The following is an 18,933-nucleotide window of genomic DNA, read 5'->3' as shown; positions in this document are numbered from 1 at the left end:
GGTTGCTGCTGTGCTAAGCACAACACGAGCACGGCAGGTTTTGTTTTATTAGAGCTTTTATTGACACATTTTAAAAAAAAGAGAATCTGCGAAGCAGATCACAGAGCTGCTCAAGACATTTTTGTATTTATTATTAAATGGTTTCCTGGCGTGGACCGAACTTCTGCTGGGCTCTTCAGCTGCAGTCCCTGGGTGTCTTCATCACCTCCGGGGACACTGATGCAGTGGTGAAATCCCCTGCCCTGCCCGAGGGCACCAGCCCGGGGGCTCCGTTCCCCTCCTGCCCCATAGGATGCCACAGCCCTAAGGGACAGAAGGGGCCAACCCCACCCTGTTGTTTCCACGGTCAAAGACGGAGTAAAACTGACGGATGAAAACGTCACCCAAAATCCAGAGGGGTCCAGCGGGAGGGGCGATGTCCATCCCCTGGAAGCCGCTGGTGCAGAAGGCCATGCCATCGCTGGACTCCTGGGGAAGGAGAAGTGCAAAGCTGGGGATGAACCCGAGAGCCTCGTGCACATGGAAACACGCAGGAATGGTGACCACGGGTCCCGTGCACGAAGCAGTGGGCTCGTCACCCGCCAGGACACGCGGCTTAGCTCCCGGTGTGGCTCAGGGCCACCTCTGTCTCCAGAGCCACTTTTCCAACCCAGCGGATGGGAACTGGGGGCGGTGGCACCGGCGGAGCCGCAGCCGTACCATGAGGGTGTAGGCCTGGGCGCTGATCGTGTAGGGGAGCCCGTTGATGGTGAAGGTCACGTCGGGCATCACGTTGAGGTTGCTGCACTCCACGGCATACTGCAAAACAGCCGGGCTGCTCAGCGGTGCTGCTCCACGGGACGTCCCTCCTGGCAGGGTGGGGGGCCAGGGCTTTGCCCCCGCCTCTCCCCACCCTCGCTCTCACCTCTCCGTCCACAGGCATGGCACCAATATTGCTTTGCAATTCTTTTATATCCTTGGTGGGACCTGTGATGAGTGACGTCCCGGTGTCCACGATGGCCTGGCAGCCATTCATGCAGAAAGCCATTGTCCCACCCAGCTGGATGCTGGATGAGGAGGAAAGAGAGAAGGACCAGAGGGGCTCACCCTGCTCCCCTGTCCCAGTCTAACCCTTCCCTCCCTGCCCAGCACCACTCACTTGTCCAGCTGGATCTGCCAGTACCCTTGCTGGGTGACCGGCACCCAGTTCAGGGTCCCCGTGAAGCGAGAGGGGTCAAAGCCACCAAAGAGCAGCTCTCCTCCTAGGGAGGATTCAGGGTTCCTGGAGGGAAGAGGAGAAGATGTGAGGGATTTTCTCTCTTTTACATTGCATTTTAAATGGCTGGATTTATACCCACTCTCTTCCCACAAACGCTTAGGGTCATTGCTTTATTCCTGTAAGGCCTCAGGTCTGTGATGCTCAGCGTGGTACCAAAAAAACCTTTGCTATCTTGGTAAAACATCCTTATTTTAGCAGCCCCAGCCCCCCCCCCCCCCCCCAAGCAATGCTTGAGTCTAAGCAACAGCCTGGAGCAAAGCTGCGTCCGTACGTGCTCATGTAGACAGAGAATATGGGCAGCTCCACCAGATTTTGTGCCATCATGTTGTCGAAGACGGGGGTGACGCCGTCCACGGCCAGTGAGGGGTAAGCCAGCCCCAGGATCCCATCAAACTCGGCGTCCAGGAATGCTTTTCCTGGCTCGCTGATGCTCTCTGCAAACTGCTGGTTTGTCACGGTGAGGCCCTCAACCTGCGGGGAGGAGGCTTTGATGGTGATGCCGAGTCTGTAGGCAAGTCCCAGGCACGTCATCCAGAGCAGGAGAAACCAAAGATGACTCACGACTACTTGGTCAGATCCGATGACCCCCGTCAAACTGCCGGTCCCGTACTGGATGGAGAAGGAGGTCCCTATTGCCTGGTACGTGCTGGACTGTGACGGCTGAAACTTGGCATGTTCAGCTGGGGAAGGAGATGGGAGCTATCACCAGAAATGCTATTTATCTGCGCGGCCATGATGCCAGGAGCCCCTGCCATGGCCGGCAGCAGTGACCGGCTTCAGACCAGACTGACAGGGCAACGTGGCATCGCCGAAATGCCTGCGACACAGGCACGCTGCCAAGGGAAAGAGCTGCTCACGAGACAACAGGGCATGCTGGTGTTTTGAGGAGGGATACAACTTACCCCATTTCAATCTGCCTGAAAGGTGTGAGGTTCGTTAAGGGGAGCGGGATTAGCTCATGCAATATTTTTATGAGACCTGAAGATCAGCACTGCTGTTCCTGTTTTACAGACAGAAGCAGCCCCACGGGCACTGCTGTATCCAGGTATTTTCCCCAGTTCCCCTTGGGCTCTGTTGGAAGCACCTGACGAGCCCTGGGGCTGCTCGGAGATGCTCCGTGTCCTGGGGCAGCAGGGCTGGACTCGCTGGGGCCGGCTCATCGCTGACAGCCCGAACGAGCCCGGTGCTTGTCACCCTCTGAGCCCTCGGGCAACCAGCCAGGAGCCATGCCGTGGTCTCTGTGCCTGCCTTGTTCCTGCCACCCAGCCCCTTGCTGACAAGCTATATTATGTGCTATCATCTTTGCTTGTTTGTTTAAAGGCCCTCCCATAAGAATGGCCTAAAGAGCACGTCCGATACCTCCCACGGGCTGATGGTGCTGGGTGTTGGTGGTGCGATCGCCGCCTGCGCCTGAGCAAACAAACCCGCTGAGGGTCCCCCCGCTCGCCCCCCCGGATTTCTGTTATCTGTGGGTGCCTTGGAGGGCTCGGCTGGGTGGGGAGGTCACCCCGAGGTCCCTGGACTGTGTGTGCTGGTGATCCCACAGCCTCCCTGGGACCACCCTGGGGTGTCACCCAGGGTCCCACTGCAGCCAGCCGGGACGGGGACAGCCGGTCGAGGAGCCCCTGCTCACCGCAGGCTTTGCTGACGCAGTAGATGGACGGCACCCAGAGGTTGGAGGAGCCTGTGTCGAATACCACGGTGAAGTTCTGGGGGGGGGTCCCGATGGAGATCTGCCCGAAATACTCCATCTAGCAAAGAACAGAGCTGTTAGCCGTTGGCATGCCAAGAAATCCCAGCAAAGGGGTGTCTGCAGAGAACTGATGGGGTTCAGTGCAGGGGATGGCTGGCACCGGGCCAGTGTTTGATCTGTCATGGCCGCATTGTGCCAGGTGAAATATAGGAGCCAAATATTTAAGGAACAACAAAGCAAGGGAAGAACAAAAGGCAGGATGGTGGGTGTGGGCTCCATCCTCTTCCTGCTAGATTCAGGGAGAAGGCCGGGCCCCGAGGGAACCCTCGTCAGTGGGCTGCAAACAGTGGCAGGGGCTTTGGGGACAGGACCGTCACGCTGCCGGGGAATGGGAAGAGCCTGGGGAACACCCTCCACCTCTGGCCGTGGGTCCTTTGTGGCGGGGTCTTCTCTGATGCGTGTGACACGTGTTGGTTTTGGAGGAAATCTGTCTTCCTGCCGTGTGCCTGAGAGCACTGCGGGCTCGGGGAGTGCAGCAGGCAGCGCCTGCCCTGAATGCAGTCCCTTGTCCCCTCTCGTCATCACATTCCCGGGGAACAAAGGACCAGGCAGGAACGGGCAGGCAGCGAGCCCTGGCATGCTGCGGCACTGGCTGCAGGCAGGCTCCATTAGCAGGGCTGGCCTTTATGGGAAGCATTTGGGCATTGGGGACCACTTATGCAAACTAACGTGCTTTCGGGATGTCTGCGGCACGTTGCTGGGACTCAGTACCCCCCAGCCCTTGGTTCTGCCACACTTACGTCCAGGTAGCTGATGAGAGGCTCGTTGGCCTCCGTGAAGGCAGTGCAGTCCTCGCTGTACTGGACCATGTCGAGCTTGTGGGCTTTCCAGAAGTGGGAGAGCTGCCCACGGTCCCGCAGCAACTTCCGCAGGGAGCGGTGCCGTGTCAGGGGCACCCTGGGGGAGCAAGGGTCCTGGTCACTTGCCCAGGGCCACGGATGCCGCGATGTCCTGCAGCCCCCATGGCCGCCCTGAGGGTCCCAGTGCCACCAGCGTGCAGGTCCAGGGCCTGCTTCCCTGCGTCCCCCGCTGCAATGCTTTCTAGCCAAGGCACAGCGAAACGGGGGACTCGGTCTCTTTTAGGAGGCAGCAAATCAAGGGCAAAGCTGGCAGGAGAGCCTGCACTCCCCAGCACTGGCCTGCTCGCAGCAGTGGGTCGGGCAGGAGCTCAACACGACTGATGGAAAAGGACCCTCAGGCTGGGAGAGGGGACTCCATGCCCTTGTTTTCTGCTCTGGCTGTTTGCACAGCCCTCGGCTGCCGCTGGCAGCTCATCCTGCAGATCTCGCCGCAGCCCACTGCCGCTGGCGGGGTCTGCCCAGAGGGATGGAGATGGCCACGAAGCCGACGGTCCGATGGGAGCAAACCGGCAAAGCCTCGCGTGGTCCCCGCCTGGTCCCCACGCTCCCGTGCAGCCACAGAGTGTCTGTGCCAGGGGAGCTCGGCTCTGCCTGCTCATCACTCGGCGCTGGCAGAACCCTGGGAACGAAGCCCCTCCGAGAGCCCAGGGAGCTGGGGTGCACCCTGGGGACCCCCTTACCTTTTCAAGCCACTGGCCAGGGAGAGGCAGAGCATGGCGAGGAGGAGGAGGCGTTTCATATCGGCAGCTCGGCGGCAGCGCTGGCCTCGGCCGGGATCTGCAGGTGCGGGCAGCACCACAGTGTTGTTCTTATACCAACAGGTACACCCTCGCCCCGGTGCACCAGCACCCACGATAACGCCCCTTTCAATGTCAACACGGGGCTTTGGCAGTGGAAATGAATCACTGGCCACGTCCCAGGCAAGGCAGAGCGAGTGTATCGGGGTCAAGTTTGTTTTTGTGGGCGAGGGGCTGGCAGCAGCAGAGCAGGACGGCACACGGGGACCTGCCGGGCGCTGGCCACAGGGTTGTGTTGGCCACTTTTGGGGGCGGTGAAGGTCCCGCAGCAGGATCAGAATGGGGTCTCCATCCCAGCACCAGCCCCTTATCCACTGGAAACCACACGGCCCAGCTGAGCTGGTGGAAAATCCCCGCCAAATGCATCGGGGGAGCGTTTCCCCTTTCCTTTGCCCCACAGCCGCCCCGGGGACCTGCCTGTGGCCGTGGGGTGCCCCACACCCCGATGGCTGCGGTGGGGGGTGCAGGAGAGGGATGTGTTCGTAGCATAGGGCAGCTGCTGAACAAACTTTAAAAGGCAAAGACTAATTAGCAGTGATGAACTGCTCAGGAATCTACAACTTTCCCTTTGCAATAGCAGTCAGTGTCATCAAAGCACGGTCTGGAAGAAACGCTTTGCATGGGAGACAGTTACATGTTGCCTTACAGCCACTAATGGGCTCTTCCCCAGTGGCTGATTTTTGTTTAACATAGGATGGCCGTCTCATTAAGCCTCTGTGAATGCAAATGAAAAATGCTAATGAACAAATAAAGCCTTCAGATATGAGTGGGGGGAGGCGAGGATTTTCTCGCTGCCACCATCTCGCAGACACGCGGCTGAAGGCTTGCGATGATGCCGTGTCGTCCTTGTGGGTTTTTTCCATGTTTATGGCACTACAATAACTGGTCGCGGGCACCACAAAGGGAGGTGTTTTACCCAGTGAGCACCGTGCATGTAATTAACGGGGTTTCTACCCTTAGCACTGTGCTAATCAATTTTCCATTTATCTCGGTTAGTCCATTTTATCTAATTAAAGTCCTCGCCCCTGGAAATTAAAGTCCTCGCCTGTGAGGCACAGGTACTGGCGGGGCCGTCAGCCCAACGCAGCCACCTGAAACCCCGGCTAGTGAGGAATGGCCTGAGAAAGAGCCGGCTTGTGAACCCTCTTGCGGGGTCTTGCCTCTCCAGCCCCGGGAGCTGCTGCCGGGCTCCTCCTGCCCGTGGCTTCGCGGGGAGCTTAGGCTTCAAAAATCGCATCAAAGGTTTCTTTGGCGTGAGCGTGGAGATGCGGGGCATCGCAGAGTCCGCCTTGATGGCAGATGCAGCCCTTTTTTCCAAGTCAAGTGCAAATTCCCTCATTTTCCCGTGCCCAGGTTGGTGGCTGCAGTATTTTTTACTGAGTAGCTTTTATACAAAGTTATTATCTATTTCCCTTTTAAGATGCAGTTTAATGTACCGGCTTCCCTTCTCGTCCTAATCATATATTCATAGAAGGGATTTAAAAAAACCAACTTCCTAAAACAAAACCGACTGCAGCAAGTCCCAGATCAGCTGAAAGCAGCGAGTCGAATGTTATGGACATGGTTTATAACCTGAAAATCCTGTGAGAAAATCCAGCCTGAAGGGTCATTGGGCTTCTGAGATAAACGTGAGTATGAGCTGTAGCACAGACAAGCCGAATACTTTAAGCGAAATAGTTTATTTAGTGGAAAAAAATCCCCAATTGGATCACAATAATCTGCAAACTTGTGACAGTAGATTCAGCATTAAAATATGAAGATTTAAAGAAATAAAGAGGCCAAACCTTTCATTTAGAAATTTTTGAAGTTAAGCAAATCTAGTTCTACTTTTATTTAGTTATTTTAAAAGTAATTTTAAAACCCCGTCTCTTAAAGGCAAATCAAAGGTTTATTTCAAGTCTAACAAAATGGGTTTTTTTCTCTTTCTTTTGGGAGCCGATGCAAGGCTCGGCTATATTTGTCCAGAAATTTGGGAGAAAAGGCTTTGCTTCGTGCGCGCTTTCAGCTGTTTCTCAATGTTTGAAGTACACGGCATGCGCAGACGTGGGAGCTGCTCCATTTTCAATGCAGGGTGCCCCTCGCCTTGGCAGGGATCAGCCACGGCACTGCCCATCCCTGCCTGCCGCTGCCCGTCCCTGCCTGCCGCTGCCCGTCTGCCTGCGCCCGGGGTGCCGGTGCTGCCTGGACGGTACCTCCTGGTGAGCCGGAGAGAGCCCAGAGCGACCGAGCAAAACATGCGGAATTCTCTATCAGGCTGGGGGCCTTTGAATGCGTCTTGTTAATAAAACAGTAGAAAAAGCGCTTACGTTCAGTAGAAATGTAATGAAACGTGACTGCCAGCTACCGGAACATCCCGGGTCTTAGAAGTAATATATAGCCTATGTATAGTCCTGTATTACTTCCAGGCAGTAGCTGTCATAAAGCATATCCTACCCCATCCAGCTTTACAAACTTGCCCTCAGATGCGTTGAAAATAGGTTATGACCTTGTGCAGAAAACATGCCTCGTGCCAGCTCAACGTACGGCGCTTCACTCATTTTAAGAAACCTGCTTTCAGGCTAAAAATATGTTATCTGTGTTCTTTTTTTGTATTTCCTTTAGTTTAGCCACTTCCACGATTAGCTCTGATTCAAATCACACCCAAGTAGCATTTTCTGAAAAGCCTTTTTTCTGTTATCAAATACTTTTTCCACCTGTTAATCTGTTTATACATCACCGAGCACTTGAAAGAGTGAAACCCTGCAATAGCAAACACTCACTTCAAAAAAAAAAAAATAAAAACAAGCAAGCTGCAGTTAATATTTACCTGTGGCACAGAAGCTGTGGGTAAAGCAGGACTAAAATCCCCCTGTGACGGAGCTGATGGACGGCGTGGTCCCCGAAGACCCAGGGGATGGGGGGAAATGTGGGCAGCGCCTGACCCACGGCGGGGACCTGGCGGGGACCCCAACTTGTGCTGCAGCTCCTAGGGACGAACCCCGACGGCGCCTGGCAGCTGAGGGTACGTAGAGTTTCTCAGGAGCCCGTCTTGTCTTTGCCTTTAGAAAGGCCGGGGGGATTCACTGAGATGCGAGGTTATTTCCCCGGGAGAGGATTGCTACGGGAGTGTGGGAGTGACGGAGGTGTTTAAATGCCAGCAGGCACCGACCCCAGGAGGCAGGGACCCCGTGAGAAGCGGGTCCCTCGCTCCCTGCCCACCTCCTGCCAGGGAAGGAGCACAAGAGGGGTCGGGCTGCTGCAGGGCATCTCCAGCACCAAAACGCTGTCTCAGCGTGAGAGCTGCAAAATCGGTTCCTACGGAGCCGTGGCCCAGCGCTCCCCAAATCTGCTGCGAACCGATGAGAGTGGATCCGCCAGTCTGCCGTTTGCGCCCCGCTGTTATTAAGTGATACCGCAGGTTACTACTGACCAGAAAACGTCTCCAGAAAATGGGCAGGTGGAGACCCATTCACCCCCAGCAGACACCAGGCCATGCCAGGCTCTGGGACCACGTCCCTTATGATTTAAAATGTTTTACCCTACAGAAGACTTTTACTTGGAAGCACCCAGAGCACTTTTTGGGTGGCAACTGAATTGCTCAGGGCTGAGCCAGCTCCAGTGCTGCTGGGCAGAGCTCTCTGCCCTCGGAGACCTCTTTGCTCCACCGAAGCTCAGCTGCATTTTAGCACAAAGCTGCTGGAAGATGGAGCAAGAGGGAGAACTGCCTGGGAGGATGCAGTGTCCCCAACCCCAGAGCAGAAGTGGCTGCAGAACAGCAGAGAAACACCCCAATCTATTTAAATGAGCCAGTTGACAGAGGGGAAGCGTCATGGAACCTCGTGTGGGCTCGTTCCTGCCATCACCATCGGAGCAGACCGAGACCGCATCCGGCACCGAGCTGGCGAGCGCTTCTGCACTGCTGGACCCCTGCGACTGCACGGCCACCGAAAATGCTGCCGAAACATTCTTAATTCCTGCTCCCTCCGAGGCCCCGGCTGCCCCAGTCCTGCGCAAAAGGGAAGGTGCGGAAAGCTCTGGTCCCCCAGGTAAAACGCTACTCGATATTGCACGCCACCGGCCATTGCACGCGATGCCTCGGAAAGCAGAGGGGTCATGAGGACGAGAGCTGGGTTTGGTGTCCACGTCCGAGGGATGCCTGCAGGCGTGCATCGCTGCCAGCCTGAGCTTTAGCCCTAACTTGGGGCAGCAAGGCCTGACTCAAATGGGATTAAAATAATCTGAGGCATTCCCGTGATTTTGCTTACATTTAGATCGAGCGGAGACGTCTTGGATTCACTACTCGGTAACCAGCCGTGTAGGAGCTCTTTACAAGCCTTGATTTCTATAGGGCATCTTGCTTGAGAAAGGGTTAATATCCTGGGGGCTGGAGGGAGGGAGGCTCACAGCAAGTTACCTGATACACCAAAAAAGTACATGTGCTGCCAGCATCTTACTAGCTGTTATCTTCAATACAGATTATTTCAATACGCATATGCATATCACCTCTTCAATCTCGCCATACCCCATCTCAGCAAAGAAGCTGCCTGCTACTGATATTTGGATTTGGGTCTTATTTTGCAATTTCCTTTTGAACAGCTCATTTTTCAGATTGTTATCTGCTGCAGCAGCGTCTCCTGCCCCACAATAGGAAATGAGCCATTTAAGAATGACAGCCATTTGAGAAGGATATCTGGGGACAGATCAGTTCAATAAGGGAGGGGGAAAATTCCAGCAAGAAATGGACTTTTAGCTTGGCAGTTGCCAAACTGTTTGGGTAAGTGGAATTTCACAGGAGATTGGTGAGGCTATTGGAAAAGCTTTTGATGAATTACTCCTAGAAATGTGTCATAGAAGAAATTATAGAATCTGATCCATAGGATGGATAATGCCTTTGCTCTAACTATCAATCTATCTATCAGTCTATCAGTCATATTATTATGGCTCCTTTAATCATCGTATCGAAGCTTTAGCTGAAGATAACCTCCCTGTTAGCCATTTATAAACAGTAAGTATATAGGCATCGAGTGAAAATTTAAAGTGCTTTTTTGCAAGTGAAAGCTCACCAAATGCATGCCCCTGATTGCCGTCCTTTATTATAAATCTCTTGAATATTATGGCCAAAAGTCCCAAGCCAGGGGGCCCAGTTCAGGCGTATATGTTTTCTAATTATGTGCCTTAAGTCCCCTTAACTTCAACAGGATTTAAGCGCTCACCTAAAATTAAATCCGAGGTGTTTGAAATGCAGAGGTGTTGGAGGGCCCCCAGCCTTTCTGGGTGGACCTTGACCATGCAAGAGGCCAACACCAAACCTGTGGCCTTCTTTTGGTTACTTTCTTCTGTGGGTTTTTTTGGTTTTTTTTCCGGATTATAGTTATCAAATATTTTTTGTGGATTTAAAAAAAAATAAAAAAAGAAACACAAGAGCGAATTAAAGCAAGAAGAATAAATTTCAGTTCTTGTTACTATCAGCGCTGCGGTGGAGCCCAGAAGCTCCAGTCAAGTATCAGATATGACTGAGGCGGCAGGGTATAAAACCGTTAAGCTCATGATAATGGTAGGGAGAGTCTGTGGCTGTGTAAGGGGTGCGTACGAGAAGGAATCGCACATACAGTAAGAGCCTCGCGCAGAGGGAAGGCTGGGTACCTTTATTTTACGTCTGCAATGTCGGGCCACTGCTTTCAAGTGGTGAGCCTGATCTTCAGTTGATGCGAAGCCGCGGGAAGCTCAATGGGACCATTTTGGTTCATTGCCACCAGGGCTAGCTGCCTCTCTCTGTTCCCCGCCCCCCGCCCCGAGACCTCCAGCGCTTCACCGGGCATCTCGCCGACCGCCGAGACACCTCGCAGGGAGGATGAGCACTTGCGAGTGGTGAGTACAAGGCCCCGGGCTAGAGCCGCAGGTGGCCCTTCGCAGCCCTCCTGCAGTGAGGGAGATGCTCTAAGATGGAAGGATAACCTCTGCTACCGGGCACCTTTCTGCTTGGTTTCTCTGTCTGCGCTCGGCCGGGCTCTGCGGGGATGGTGCGGGAGCAGCGGCCGAGTGTGGGGATGCTGCAGCCCCCGTCGCCGGTGACACCGCGCCTGCTTTTTGCTGCGCTGGGGACAATGACGGCGTGTCCCGGGATGGCCGCCTTTGGCAGACACACAGGCGCGAGGCTCAGAAAGGGCTTGCGATGGTGGCGGGAGCCACATTGGTAACTTCTCTCTTCCAGCAAGCACTGCGCACCCCCCCGCTGGCAATGAGGGTTTTGAAAACCCTTCTTAAGATGGGCACCCAAAAATGAAGTGCAAGGAGCACTAGTCATTTTTGAAAATGAAGCCCGAGATTTTTGGGCACGTTGCCTTAAAGACAGAAAGCAAAATGACAAACTGTACCAGCAAAACTTGCTCTGAAACATGCTTTGAAGCAATGGCAGCCAAACAGTACCTGAAAGATTTAAATAATTGTTTTTTTAATTTCACTTAAACAAAATATTTTCTCTTGTTCAGGTGGGTGCTTGTTGCCATCTCGGCTGTCACCTTGGTCCTATATGCTCTCCTCCTGCTGACACTTTACATCATGCTCAGCAGGAAAATAGGTAATTTACTGTCTTGTCGGCTTTACCTGTTGTGTTCCTCGTTCCCGCTCGCAGTTGTCCAGTTCAGAGGGTGCAAGTCATTTGCCCAAAGCTTAAACATCCCCCGGTTTGTAAAGCACAACCAAGTCCTTGCTCTGGGTCTGGTTCTCGCTCCCGCTCCGGGGAGCAACCGGCGCAGTTGCGGAGCCCACGGAGGGCAAGGGCGGGAGCTGGGGCCCCCCCAGGGACCCGCCGGACCCCCGGCTGGGCCGGGCACCGGCGTGGGACGGGAACGGGTCGGGGCAGGGATCATCCACCAGCATCGCTGCGCCGTGCCCGGGGGCCAGGCTGCGGCGGGGGGAGGCTGCCCCGACAGCCGCTGTGCGAGCAGCTGGAAGTGGTGTGGGCAGTATGGGGCAGGGTTATACAGCCTTTTGTCGTTCAAAAACATTTTCTGTTATTGCTCTTGTTAGTAAAGTTGGTAAATTAGTAAAATACCATCAGAATCCATTTGCAAAATATTAATTCAGATGAAGCTACAATTTCCAGCAGGAAAATCTTTCACGCAAAACTGCTGCCCACATTTATACATAAACGAGCCCTGCTTGGCCCCGTGGGTCAAACTAATTTCGAACTTGCACGGGAAGAGGCCCTGATGGCGTGATTTAACACTGGAATCTTTCATCACAGGAGAACAGGGCACGCACTTAATCATCTCAGTAACTGAATTGATAGATACTTGCCCGCTCCAATACATAACAGTAATTACTGCCGTGCCAGCGGCTTGCGCTGAACTGGCTTTGCTGTGGGGCAGTGCTGGGGCTCGGGGGGGGGGGGTCCATGTGGCATGGTGCGTGGGGGTGCATCGGACACAGCCGGCATCTCGGGCTGGAGCAGGGAGCTAACTCACCTCTCAGTTGCAGCCAGCCATTCCTGCAGCAAGCCGGCGAGCAGCAGCCCTGCAGCGCAGCCCCAGCAGTGTCCGACCTCTTCAGCGGGAGGGGAAGGGGTGCAAAGACCAACCTACATAGGTAAGGGGGGGTCCTGCAGCAAGGGGGTTTTGTCCTGGCACGTGAATATAAATGTATGGCGTTGCATTTGTGCAATACTCTCCTCCCTAACCAGCTGTGAAGGCCCTCGCCTGCTGGCCTGGGGGTGGAAGAGGGAGCAAGCGGCCGGGCAAAGGGCAGGCGCGACAGCCCCTCGCAATTCCGGTCGCCTTCTGACTCCTCCGGGCTTTCCCTGCCCAGTTCCCTGCGGGCAGGGGGATGAAGAAGGGAGGGATCACACTGATGCTTTTTGGATTTTCAATTTTCACTCTCGAGTGCATTTGCTTTTTCTCCCTGATTATTTTTTTCCTTTAACCCCCCCCAAGTAGCGATGGAGGTGGTAATGTTTCCTGTTTTTAAGGGAGCAGCGACACGTCTTCAGAGACCTCGGAGGACTCGGACAGCAGCCCTTCCTGCCCACAGGTACGTCCACGGGCAGACAGCCTTTGCCAAAAGCAACCACAGCCGCAGCAGCGGAGGTGCCGGTGCCGTGTCTGCACGGCTCCTGCCCGGCTCGAGACTCACAGGGCAGCAATGGGGGGGCAAATGCATCGAACTGTATTGAAATACCGGCAGCGAGGCTGGGGCGATGGCTGTCACCTGCCGTACGCAACGTCCCCCATTTAGAGGGAAGCATCCCTGGGCACAACCCGAGCACCTTGAACGGCTACGCGCCTTCGTGTGGGTGCAAGGGCAAAGCCACCCCGGGTGGATGCTGGTGCCTGACCTGGGGTTCGTGTCTGCTTCTCCAGGGCCCTTGCCCAGAAGAAAACCTCAACTACACGTCCCTGGTCTTCCCGGGAAAAGGCCGCGGGCCGGGCTCCGTCGGGGACTACGAGAACATGAAGACTGGGGCGGACTACGTCAACGTGGACCCAAAGAAGAGGAAAGCAGATTTCTGGACCTGCTCCAGCCCCGTGGCATCCAAGTCCATCGAGTACACCGAGGTGAAGCTGTGACTCCCGGGAGGCTGCTGGCGGGGATTCGGGTCAGACGGCCACCGGGACGGGGAGATGCCCGAAGCCCTCGCAGCCGTGCGACCAGGGCTTTCCCTTCCCCTCGCCTCGGTCAGCGCCTGGCACAGGCTGACGCCTGCCAGCTTTTATTCCTTGTAACACTCTAACCCGCCAATACAATTTGCTTGGTATTTTACTTAAATGCACCACTGTTCCTGAAGGCTGCTGAGCATGGGACGGCGCAGGGTAGTGTTCCTCCTACCCAGGCTGAAATGTGCTCTCCAGTTTTATGTGATGGCCCTTTTTTCGTTTCGTGAAAGCAAATGAAAAATCCCCCCCTGCCCCTCAAAATGGGATGTAGTTTGGGGAGGGAAATGCAGTGGTCTTCAGAATATCCACCCAGACTGGCTGGCATCTCCTCTAAACGATGCTTTCTTTGCTGATGGCTGTCATAAAATACTTTTAAATACAGTTCCTCCACCGGCTTTGCCTGCGCTGCCCGGCAAGCCCTGATTCATCGCCCTCCCCTGCACCCCTTTTCCTCTGATGCTCAAAATCTTTCCAAGTCCCCGTTGCCCTCAGAGCTGTCCCTGGGGCTGGGGTGGCCGCACGGGTGGCTTGACCCCCCGGCCACGCATCAGGGGGATGCCAGGGCCGGGGAAGGAGGGTGGCCATGCTGGGGAGTTTCCTCCCCCAGCTGAAGGCCGTAGTCATCAGCCCAGCTGGCAAACGGCCGAGGGCTTCCCAGGGATTTATATCCCCCCTCCTCAGCTGGAGGCTCTGGGCTGGCTGCTGGTCCCTCTGGGCTGTAAGGGGCACAGGTCTCCACCACAGGTCTCCATGGGAGCGTAAGCACGTCAAATCCTTCCGTGTCTCGTGGGGAGGGATGCTATTCTCTGTCTCACACCTTTTGCTTTTCCTGCTTTGTCCCTGTGCCAAATGCCGTGGGTGCCGTGGCCTCTCCCCAGCCAAGTGGTGCCTGCACCCAGCAGAGCTTTGCAGGGGGGTCAGTGCCCTCATTGGGGCACATGCCACTGTCCCCCCTGTGGTCTGACACCATGTTTCACATTTTCCTTAGGTATTAGTTTAATTCCCAGGGGACTTGGAGTACAGCACTGTAATTTTCTCTAAGAAAACTGAGTTGGGGGCTCTCTAGCTTGCAGAGATAAGCTTGGAATTGTGAACTGAATATGCTGGGAAGGCTGTTATCTTCTCAGAGGTGCTACTTCCCCTGCTTGTCAGTGATTACATTTGTCAGGTCACCTTCATGCTCCCAGGGTCTTGGAGAGCCGGTGCCTGGCCAGCCCTGCCTGCGGCTGGGGCTCGCTGTCCTTGCTCTGCTGCAGCAAATTGCTGCTGCAGAGGGGGACCGGTTCCCTCCCATCACTCTGCATTTTGTCACCTATGATTTTTCAAGAAATAAACTTTCAAAGTGCTGGGGAAGGGGAACCCTGCAATAGCTGGGAGCTCTGTTAGGCTGCTGGAGCTGCTGCCTCCTGGTACAGCCCCCCTTTATCAGGGATGAAGCTGCCCCGAGTGCATTTTAAATCGGCTCAGCAGTGATGTGCTTTAATGAAAGGTTGTGAGATGATTGATTTGGTATTGATCCTGGGGAGGACTCTGAGGTCGGGCACTTCTGGTTTTATGACCTTGTTGTGCAGATCTGGCCCAATTTGAAGGGCACATGAAGGAAAATGGTTAAAAAACCCAAACAATCTCTGGGAAACATTGCTAAAGGCCAGGAGAGTTGGGTTTATGGAATTGGAGGTGAGGTCAAAACCAGCTAGTGGGAGTTTCTGGAAAAACTGATTCAAATGCTTGGTGATTAAAAAGTGAAAACAATTTAAGATTTCAAAATACTTTAATCTTAAGGTCTTATTTTTACAGATTTAGCCTGTGATAATAGAGAGAATAACACACCTTGCTTGCAGGGAATTTGGTACCTTGCTTTCTGGGGCACTTGTACATCCTCCATCAGCAGCTTTTGAGCTCGACTCCCAGAGCAAGTGGATGCTCTTGCCTGCCTCGCTCATGCTTTTTTCTTAAACAAAACAGCTTCTGGGAGACCCACAACACACAGGGAGAAGGGCAGGGACTGCAAGGCCATGGCTTGTTCCTGGCTGCCGGCCGCCCTTCCTCTGTGCTCCCAAGTGCCCTGAAGCCATCTCGGAGCCCTGGGCGGTTTCGGCACTCTGATCTCTGCTAAATAAGACAAAAGCAGCATCAATTTGAGAGCAGCTCTTTAATGGGATGCAGCAGCTGTTGAACAGCACGGAGCAGCCCTGCACAGCGGCTGGGGGCTGCGAGTAAACCTGATGGAAAGTGCCGGGGCACGGAGGAAGGCAGGATCTGCCTGGGCAAGCTGGAGCTGGGCCAGGGCTCCTCCGAGCAGCTCTTTGGTGTCAGTGCTGCATTTCGGATGCTTGCGCCAGCGCAGTGCAATGCCGCTGTGCGGCAGCAGGACAGCTGTCCGCAACAGGAGGGGACGTTTCTGCCCCGTGGCTTTTGCTACAGCCCCGTCCCTGTCCCCAGGGAGGTGGGCAGGGGGTCCAGCTCCAGAGCTGGCTGTCAGCAGAAGGCAATGCTGTGCAGCGCAGCAGGGAGTGTGCTGTGCCCCAGGGCGTGGGAAAGCTGTGTCTGCATTTGCTGCTCTGCCAGCAAAGCCCTGAGGATGGGAGATGAGTAACTTGCTTGCAGGGAGCTCTCGAGCAGATGTAGCCACGTTGCCTCTCGCTGTGCTCAGGCTGTTTTGCTGGCATCCGTTAAACACCCAACGCTCGAGTCCCTCCAGGAAGACACCTTGGTGCAGCAACCCCCGGCTGATACCTGGGTTGTGAGGCATTCCTGGAGGAGAGCAGCCAGGCCGTGAGACGCTTCCTAACGTACAAGGGAGGTGGATGCTGTGGTCGGGCAATGGCTGATGGGGCTCTGTCCATCTTCCCCGCTGCACGCAGCAGATGCAGTGTGCACAGTAGCAAGCACACAAGGACAAGATGGACAGTGAGGCTTTCTGGGTTAAGCCCCCAGCTTTCTGCAAAATTAGATGCTGCCAGTTGGGGAGAGACACCTCTGCAGTGACAATGTTCATGGTGTCACATCTGGTGGCAGCTGTCCTCAGTGGAGGGATGTGCCTGGGGACTGGCCGCTGCTGCAGCCTAGAGCATGCCCGACTCGGTCGCTACCTCCTCGCAGGGTGGGTAGAAGTCCTTGGTGCTGCCCCCGTGCAGGGGGAGGCCGGTGGGGCTGGTGTGGTGGCTGTGGCTCAGGATGGTGGTCTTCCTGCTGCAGAGGCTCCCCGTGGAGGCCTGTCTCCGCAGCCCCGGCCGGGGGCCACCCCAGCAGGAGAGGCAGCGTGCTGCATCCTGGAGCAGATGCCCACTGAAGAACATGTAAATCCAGGGGTTGCAGCAGCTGCTGAGGCTGGCCAGCAGCATGGTGATGGTGAAAGCCACGTTGGTGGACTCTGGGAAGGCAAGGGAGAGAGCTGAAACATCCACCAAGCTGGGCATGGTCTGGGCAGGGTCCCAGTGTGCAATGGGCAGGATGCTGGGGGCTCTTTTTGGCTCGGGCACGTGTCCTTTGTCCCATTCCTGTCCCATCTGACTGGCATTTCTTTGGGTAGGAGAGTTTGCAGCGTGGCAGGCAGAGCCGGGCTCTACCCTTGGCTGAGGGGTGCAGATGGGTGATGTACAGTAATAAGGATGTGCTGGAGCACGTCCTCGGGGAGCGTGCCGGGAGATGAGACCCAGCAGCTTTTGGACCTTCCTTCAGCCTGTTTGCTGGCCAAAGCATCTCCCAGAGGCCTTTAAATCTTGGATAAAGTTCCTTCTACCCACAAACAGGCTAGGAAAGCTACTGAAAATTTCCAGAAAAAGTTAACCTATGAAATCAGAAATCCACTTCTGAAACCTCTGCAGCTGAGTCAGCAAAAGCCTTAGGGGCACTCGATGCTATAAGCAAAGAACCTGCTCCAGCAGCACGGCTGCTCCGCGAGGCAGTCCCGGCAGAGGATGGGAGCAGCAGGCACAGTTAAAACCCTCCCTGCAGTCACATACCAAACACAGCAGCTCCTGAAGCAAGTTCCCACATGAGGGAAGATGACACACATGGCAAAGATGTTCCCACAACATCTTTACACATCCCTACAGGTGATGGTCAGAAGCCATTGCTTTTCAGCAGTTTTTCTGGTGAAAGTGATGATTTGACTCTGCAAACAGTTTTCTATAAATACTACTGGGGAGCAAATCTGTAGCCTTCCCCTAAAAATCTGTAGATTTTAAAAATGACAGAATAAGACAGCTCTTGTTTTGTTAAAAATGCAATGGGCATGCTCTGTGCCTGCTCCAGGCTGCAGCCCAGCATCCCCACCACTACTCACCATCATCAGGAGCATCCTCATCCCACACCGACCACATCTGCATGCTGAAAAACGGCGCCCAGCAAGCGATGTAGGCCACCACGATGACAAAGGTCATCTTCACCGTGCGGATCTTGGCACGGGAGATGGTGCGCACGCTGCTCACCCGTGAGGGCTGCCCACTGGGGCATTGCCTGCTCTTCTCGGAGGAGGAGGGAGCGAGAGGGGCAGCCTCCGTGGGTCCCCCCGTGCCAGGGGCACTGCTCTGGGTCTTGCCCTTGAGGTTCTTGCAGATCTCGTAGCAGATGAGGCTGTAGCAGACGGTGAGGATGCCCACAGGCAGGATGAAGATGCACAGTGTGGTCCAGGTGATGTAGGCTCGGGCTCCCCACGGGTACCTGAAGTCTGCCCAGCAGTCCAGCACCCCTGAGCCCTGGCGCACCTCCCGCAGGGAGAAGATGAAGATCTGGGGCAGGCTGAGCAGGCAGCTGAGCAGCCATGTAGCCCCGATCATCACGTAGGCCTGGCGGCTGGGCTGCTGCAGGGTGCGCAGCGGGTGGCACACGGCCATGTAGCGGTCCAGCGTCATCACGATGAGCATGTAGGTGGAGGCGAACATGCTCAGCACCTGCAGGTACTTGACTGCCCTGCAGAGTGGGTCCGGCCCCAAGAAGCGGTACGTCACCTCCCAGATCATCTGTGGCAGCACCTGGAAGAGCGCAACACCCAGGTCGGTCAGCCCCAGGTGCAAGATGAAGAGATGTATCCGGCTCATCTTCTTCCTCAGGCGGTACATCGCCAGCAGCACCCCCACGTTGCCTGCAGTCGCTATAGCCAGGATGGTGGCCAGCACCCCGATCTCTGCCTTGGCCAGCTCCTCATCCCGGGTGTGCAAGAGGGTCAGGTTGGGGTCCCCTGCCAGGGTCTGGGGGCTCAGCAGCCCCTGGCTGTGCCCAGGCCAGATGCGATGAGTGCTGTTCCAGCCCGAGTCTGGCTCCATCCCTTTGCAGGAGCACAGGCAGCTCTAACGCTCGTCTCTGATGGCCTGTTAAACCCTTCCCTGGCTCCCCAGGGCTGAGCTCTCGGGGTCAGTGCTGCCCCTGAGCAACCCTGCACCAGCTCCTCTGCCCCTGGCCGGGGGAGCTGGACATGCCTCCTCCTGCGGTCCCCACCACCAGTGCAGGTTGTCACCTCCTCTCCCTTGTACAGCTCAACATCACGCTAATCCTGTGCTGCGTGGCTGCGATTCCCCTCTCTGGCTGGGCTGCTTTGTGCAAATATTCCCGATAAGCAAAGAGATGCAAGAGCCCCTGGTTCAGTCCTTGGTCTTCCTCTCGTCTGCACTAAACGTTCCCAAATCCCCATTTC

At 55.4% G+C, this 18,933-nt stretch overlaps 3 protein-coding genes across 3 annotated transcripts; 1 reads left to right on the top strand and 2 right to left on the bottom strand.

The window, feature by feature from the left end:
* Positions 1 to 303: 303 nt before the first annotated feature.
* Positions 304 to 3,009, bottom strand: CTSE (cathepsin E). The gene is made up of 7 exons (XM_072844663.1): positions 2,892 to 3,009; positions 1,820 to 1,938; positions 1,530 to 1,729; positions 1,139 to 1,261; positions 905 to 1,046; positions 700 to 798; positions 304 to 468 (listed from the first exon to the last, which is right to left on the bottom strand). The coding sequence occupies exons 1-7, from the start codon at positions 3,007 to 3,009 to the stop codon at positions 304 to 306; spliced, it is 966 nt and encodes a 321-aa protein (XP_072700764.1).
* Positions 3,010 to 8,294: 5,285 nt separating this feature from the next.
* RHEX (regulator of hemoglobinization and erythroid cell expansion) lies at positions 8,295 to 13,563 on the top strand. The gene is made up of 6 exons (XM_072844829.1): positions 8,295 to 8,693; positions 10,404 to 10,515; positions 11,136 to 11,224; positions 12,121 to 12,234; positions 12,614 to 12,675; positions 13,005 to 13,563. The coding sequence occupies exons 1-6, from the start codon at positions 8,477 to 8,479 to the stop codon at positions 13,209 to 13,211; spliced, it is 801 nt and encodes a 266-aa protein (XP_072700930.1). The 5' UTR covers positions 8,295 to 8,476; the 3' UTR covers positions 13,212 to 13,563.
* A 2,800-nt stretch (positions 13,564 to 16,363) lies between these two features.
* AVPR1B (arginine vasopressin receptor 1B) lies at positions 16,364 to 18,565 on the bottom strand. Its single transcript, XM_072845033.1, has 2 exons — positions 17,587 to 18,565; positions 16,364 to 16,671 (listed from the first exon to the last, which is right to left on the bottom strand). The coding sequence occupies exons 1-2, from the start codon at positions 18,563 to 18,565 to the stop codon at positions 16,364 to 16,366; spliced, it is 1,287 nt and encodes a 428-aa protein (XP_072701134.1).
* Positions 18,566 to 18,933: the final 368 nt, after the last annotated feature.

This window comes from Ciconia boyciana, chromosome 23, assembly GCF_034638445.1.
Source record: "Ciconia boyciana chromosome 23, ASM3463844v1, whole genome shotgun sequence".
NCBI classification, from domain to species: Eukaryota; Metazoa; Chordata; class Aves; order Ciconiiformes; family Ciconiidae; genus Ciconia; species Ciconia boyciana.
Note: the sequence above shows the minus strand (reverse complement) of the source record. Positions and strands in the feature narration are given on the sequence as shown.

Bases quoted from the DNA above. Each gene is read 5' to 3' on its own strand.
- CTSE (XM_072844663.1), bottom strand. From the start codon at position 3,009: ATGGAGTATTTCGGGCAGATCTCCATCGGGACCCCCCCCCAGAACTTC. The intron at 1,262-1,529 runs GTACGGACGCAG...TCTTCCCTCCAG, and splicing joins TTCTCTGTCTACATGAGCAC to GAACCCTGAATCCTCCCTAG. The intron at 799-904 runs GTGAGAGCGAGG...GCTGTTTTGCAG, and splicing joins CCATGCCTGTGGACGGAGAG to TATGCCGTGGAGTGCAGCAA.
- RHEX (XM_072844829.1), top strand. From the start codon at position 8,477: ATGGAACCTCGTGTGGGCTCGTTCCTGCCATCACCATCGGAGCAGACC. The intron at 10,516-11,135 runs GTGAGTACAAGG...TCTCTTGTTCAG, and splicing joins AGGATGAGCACTTGCGAGTG to GTGGGTGCTTGTTGCCATCT. The intron at 12,676-13,004 runs GTACGTCCACGG...CTGCTTCTCCAG, and splicing joins GCAGCCCTTCCTGCCCACAG to GGCCCTTGCCCAGAAGAAAA.
- AVPR1B (XM_072845033.1), bottom strand. From the start codon at position 18,565: ATGGAGCCAGACTCGGGCTGGAACAGCACTCATCGCATCTGGCCTGGG. The intron at 16,672-17,586 runs GTGAGTAGTGGT...TTGCCTTCCCAG, and splicing joins TGAGGATGCTCCTGATGATG to AGTCCACCAACGTGGCTTTC.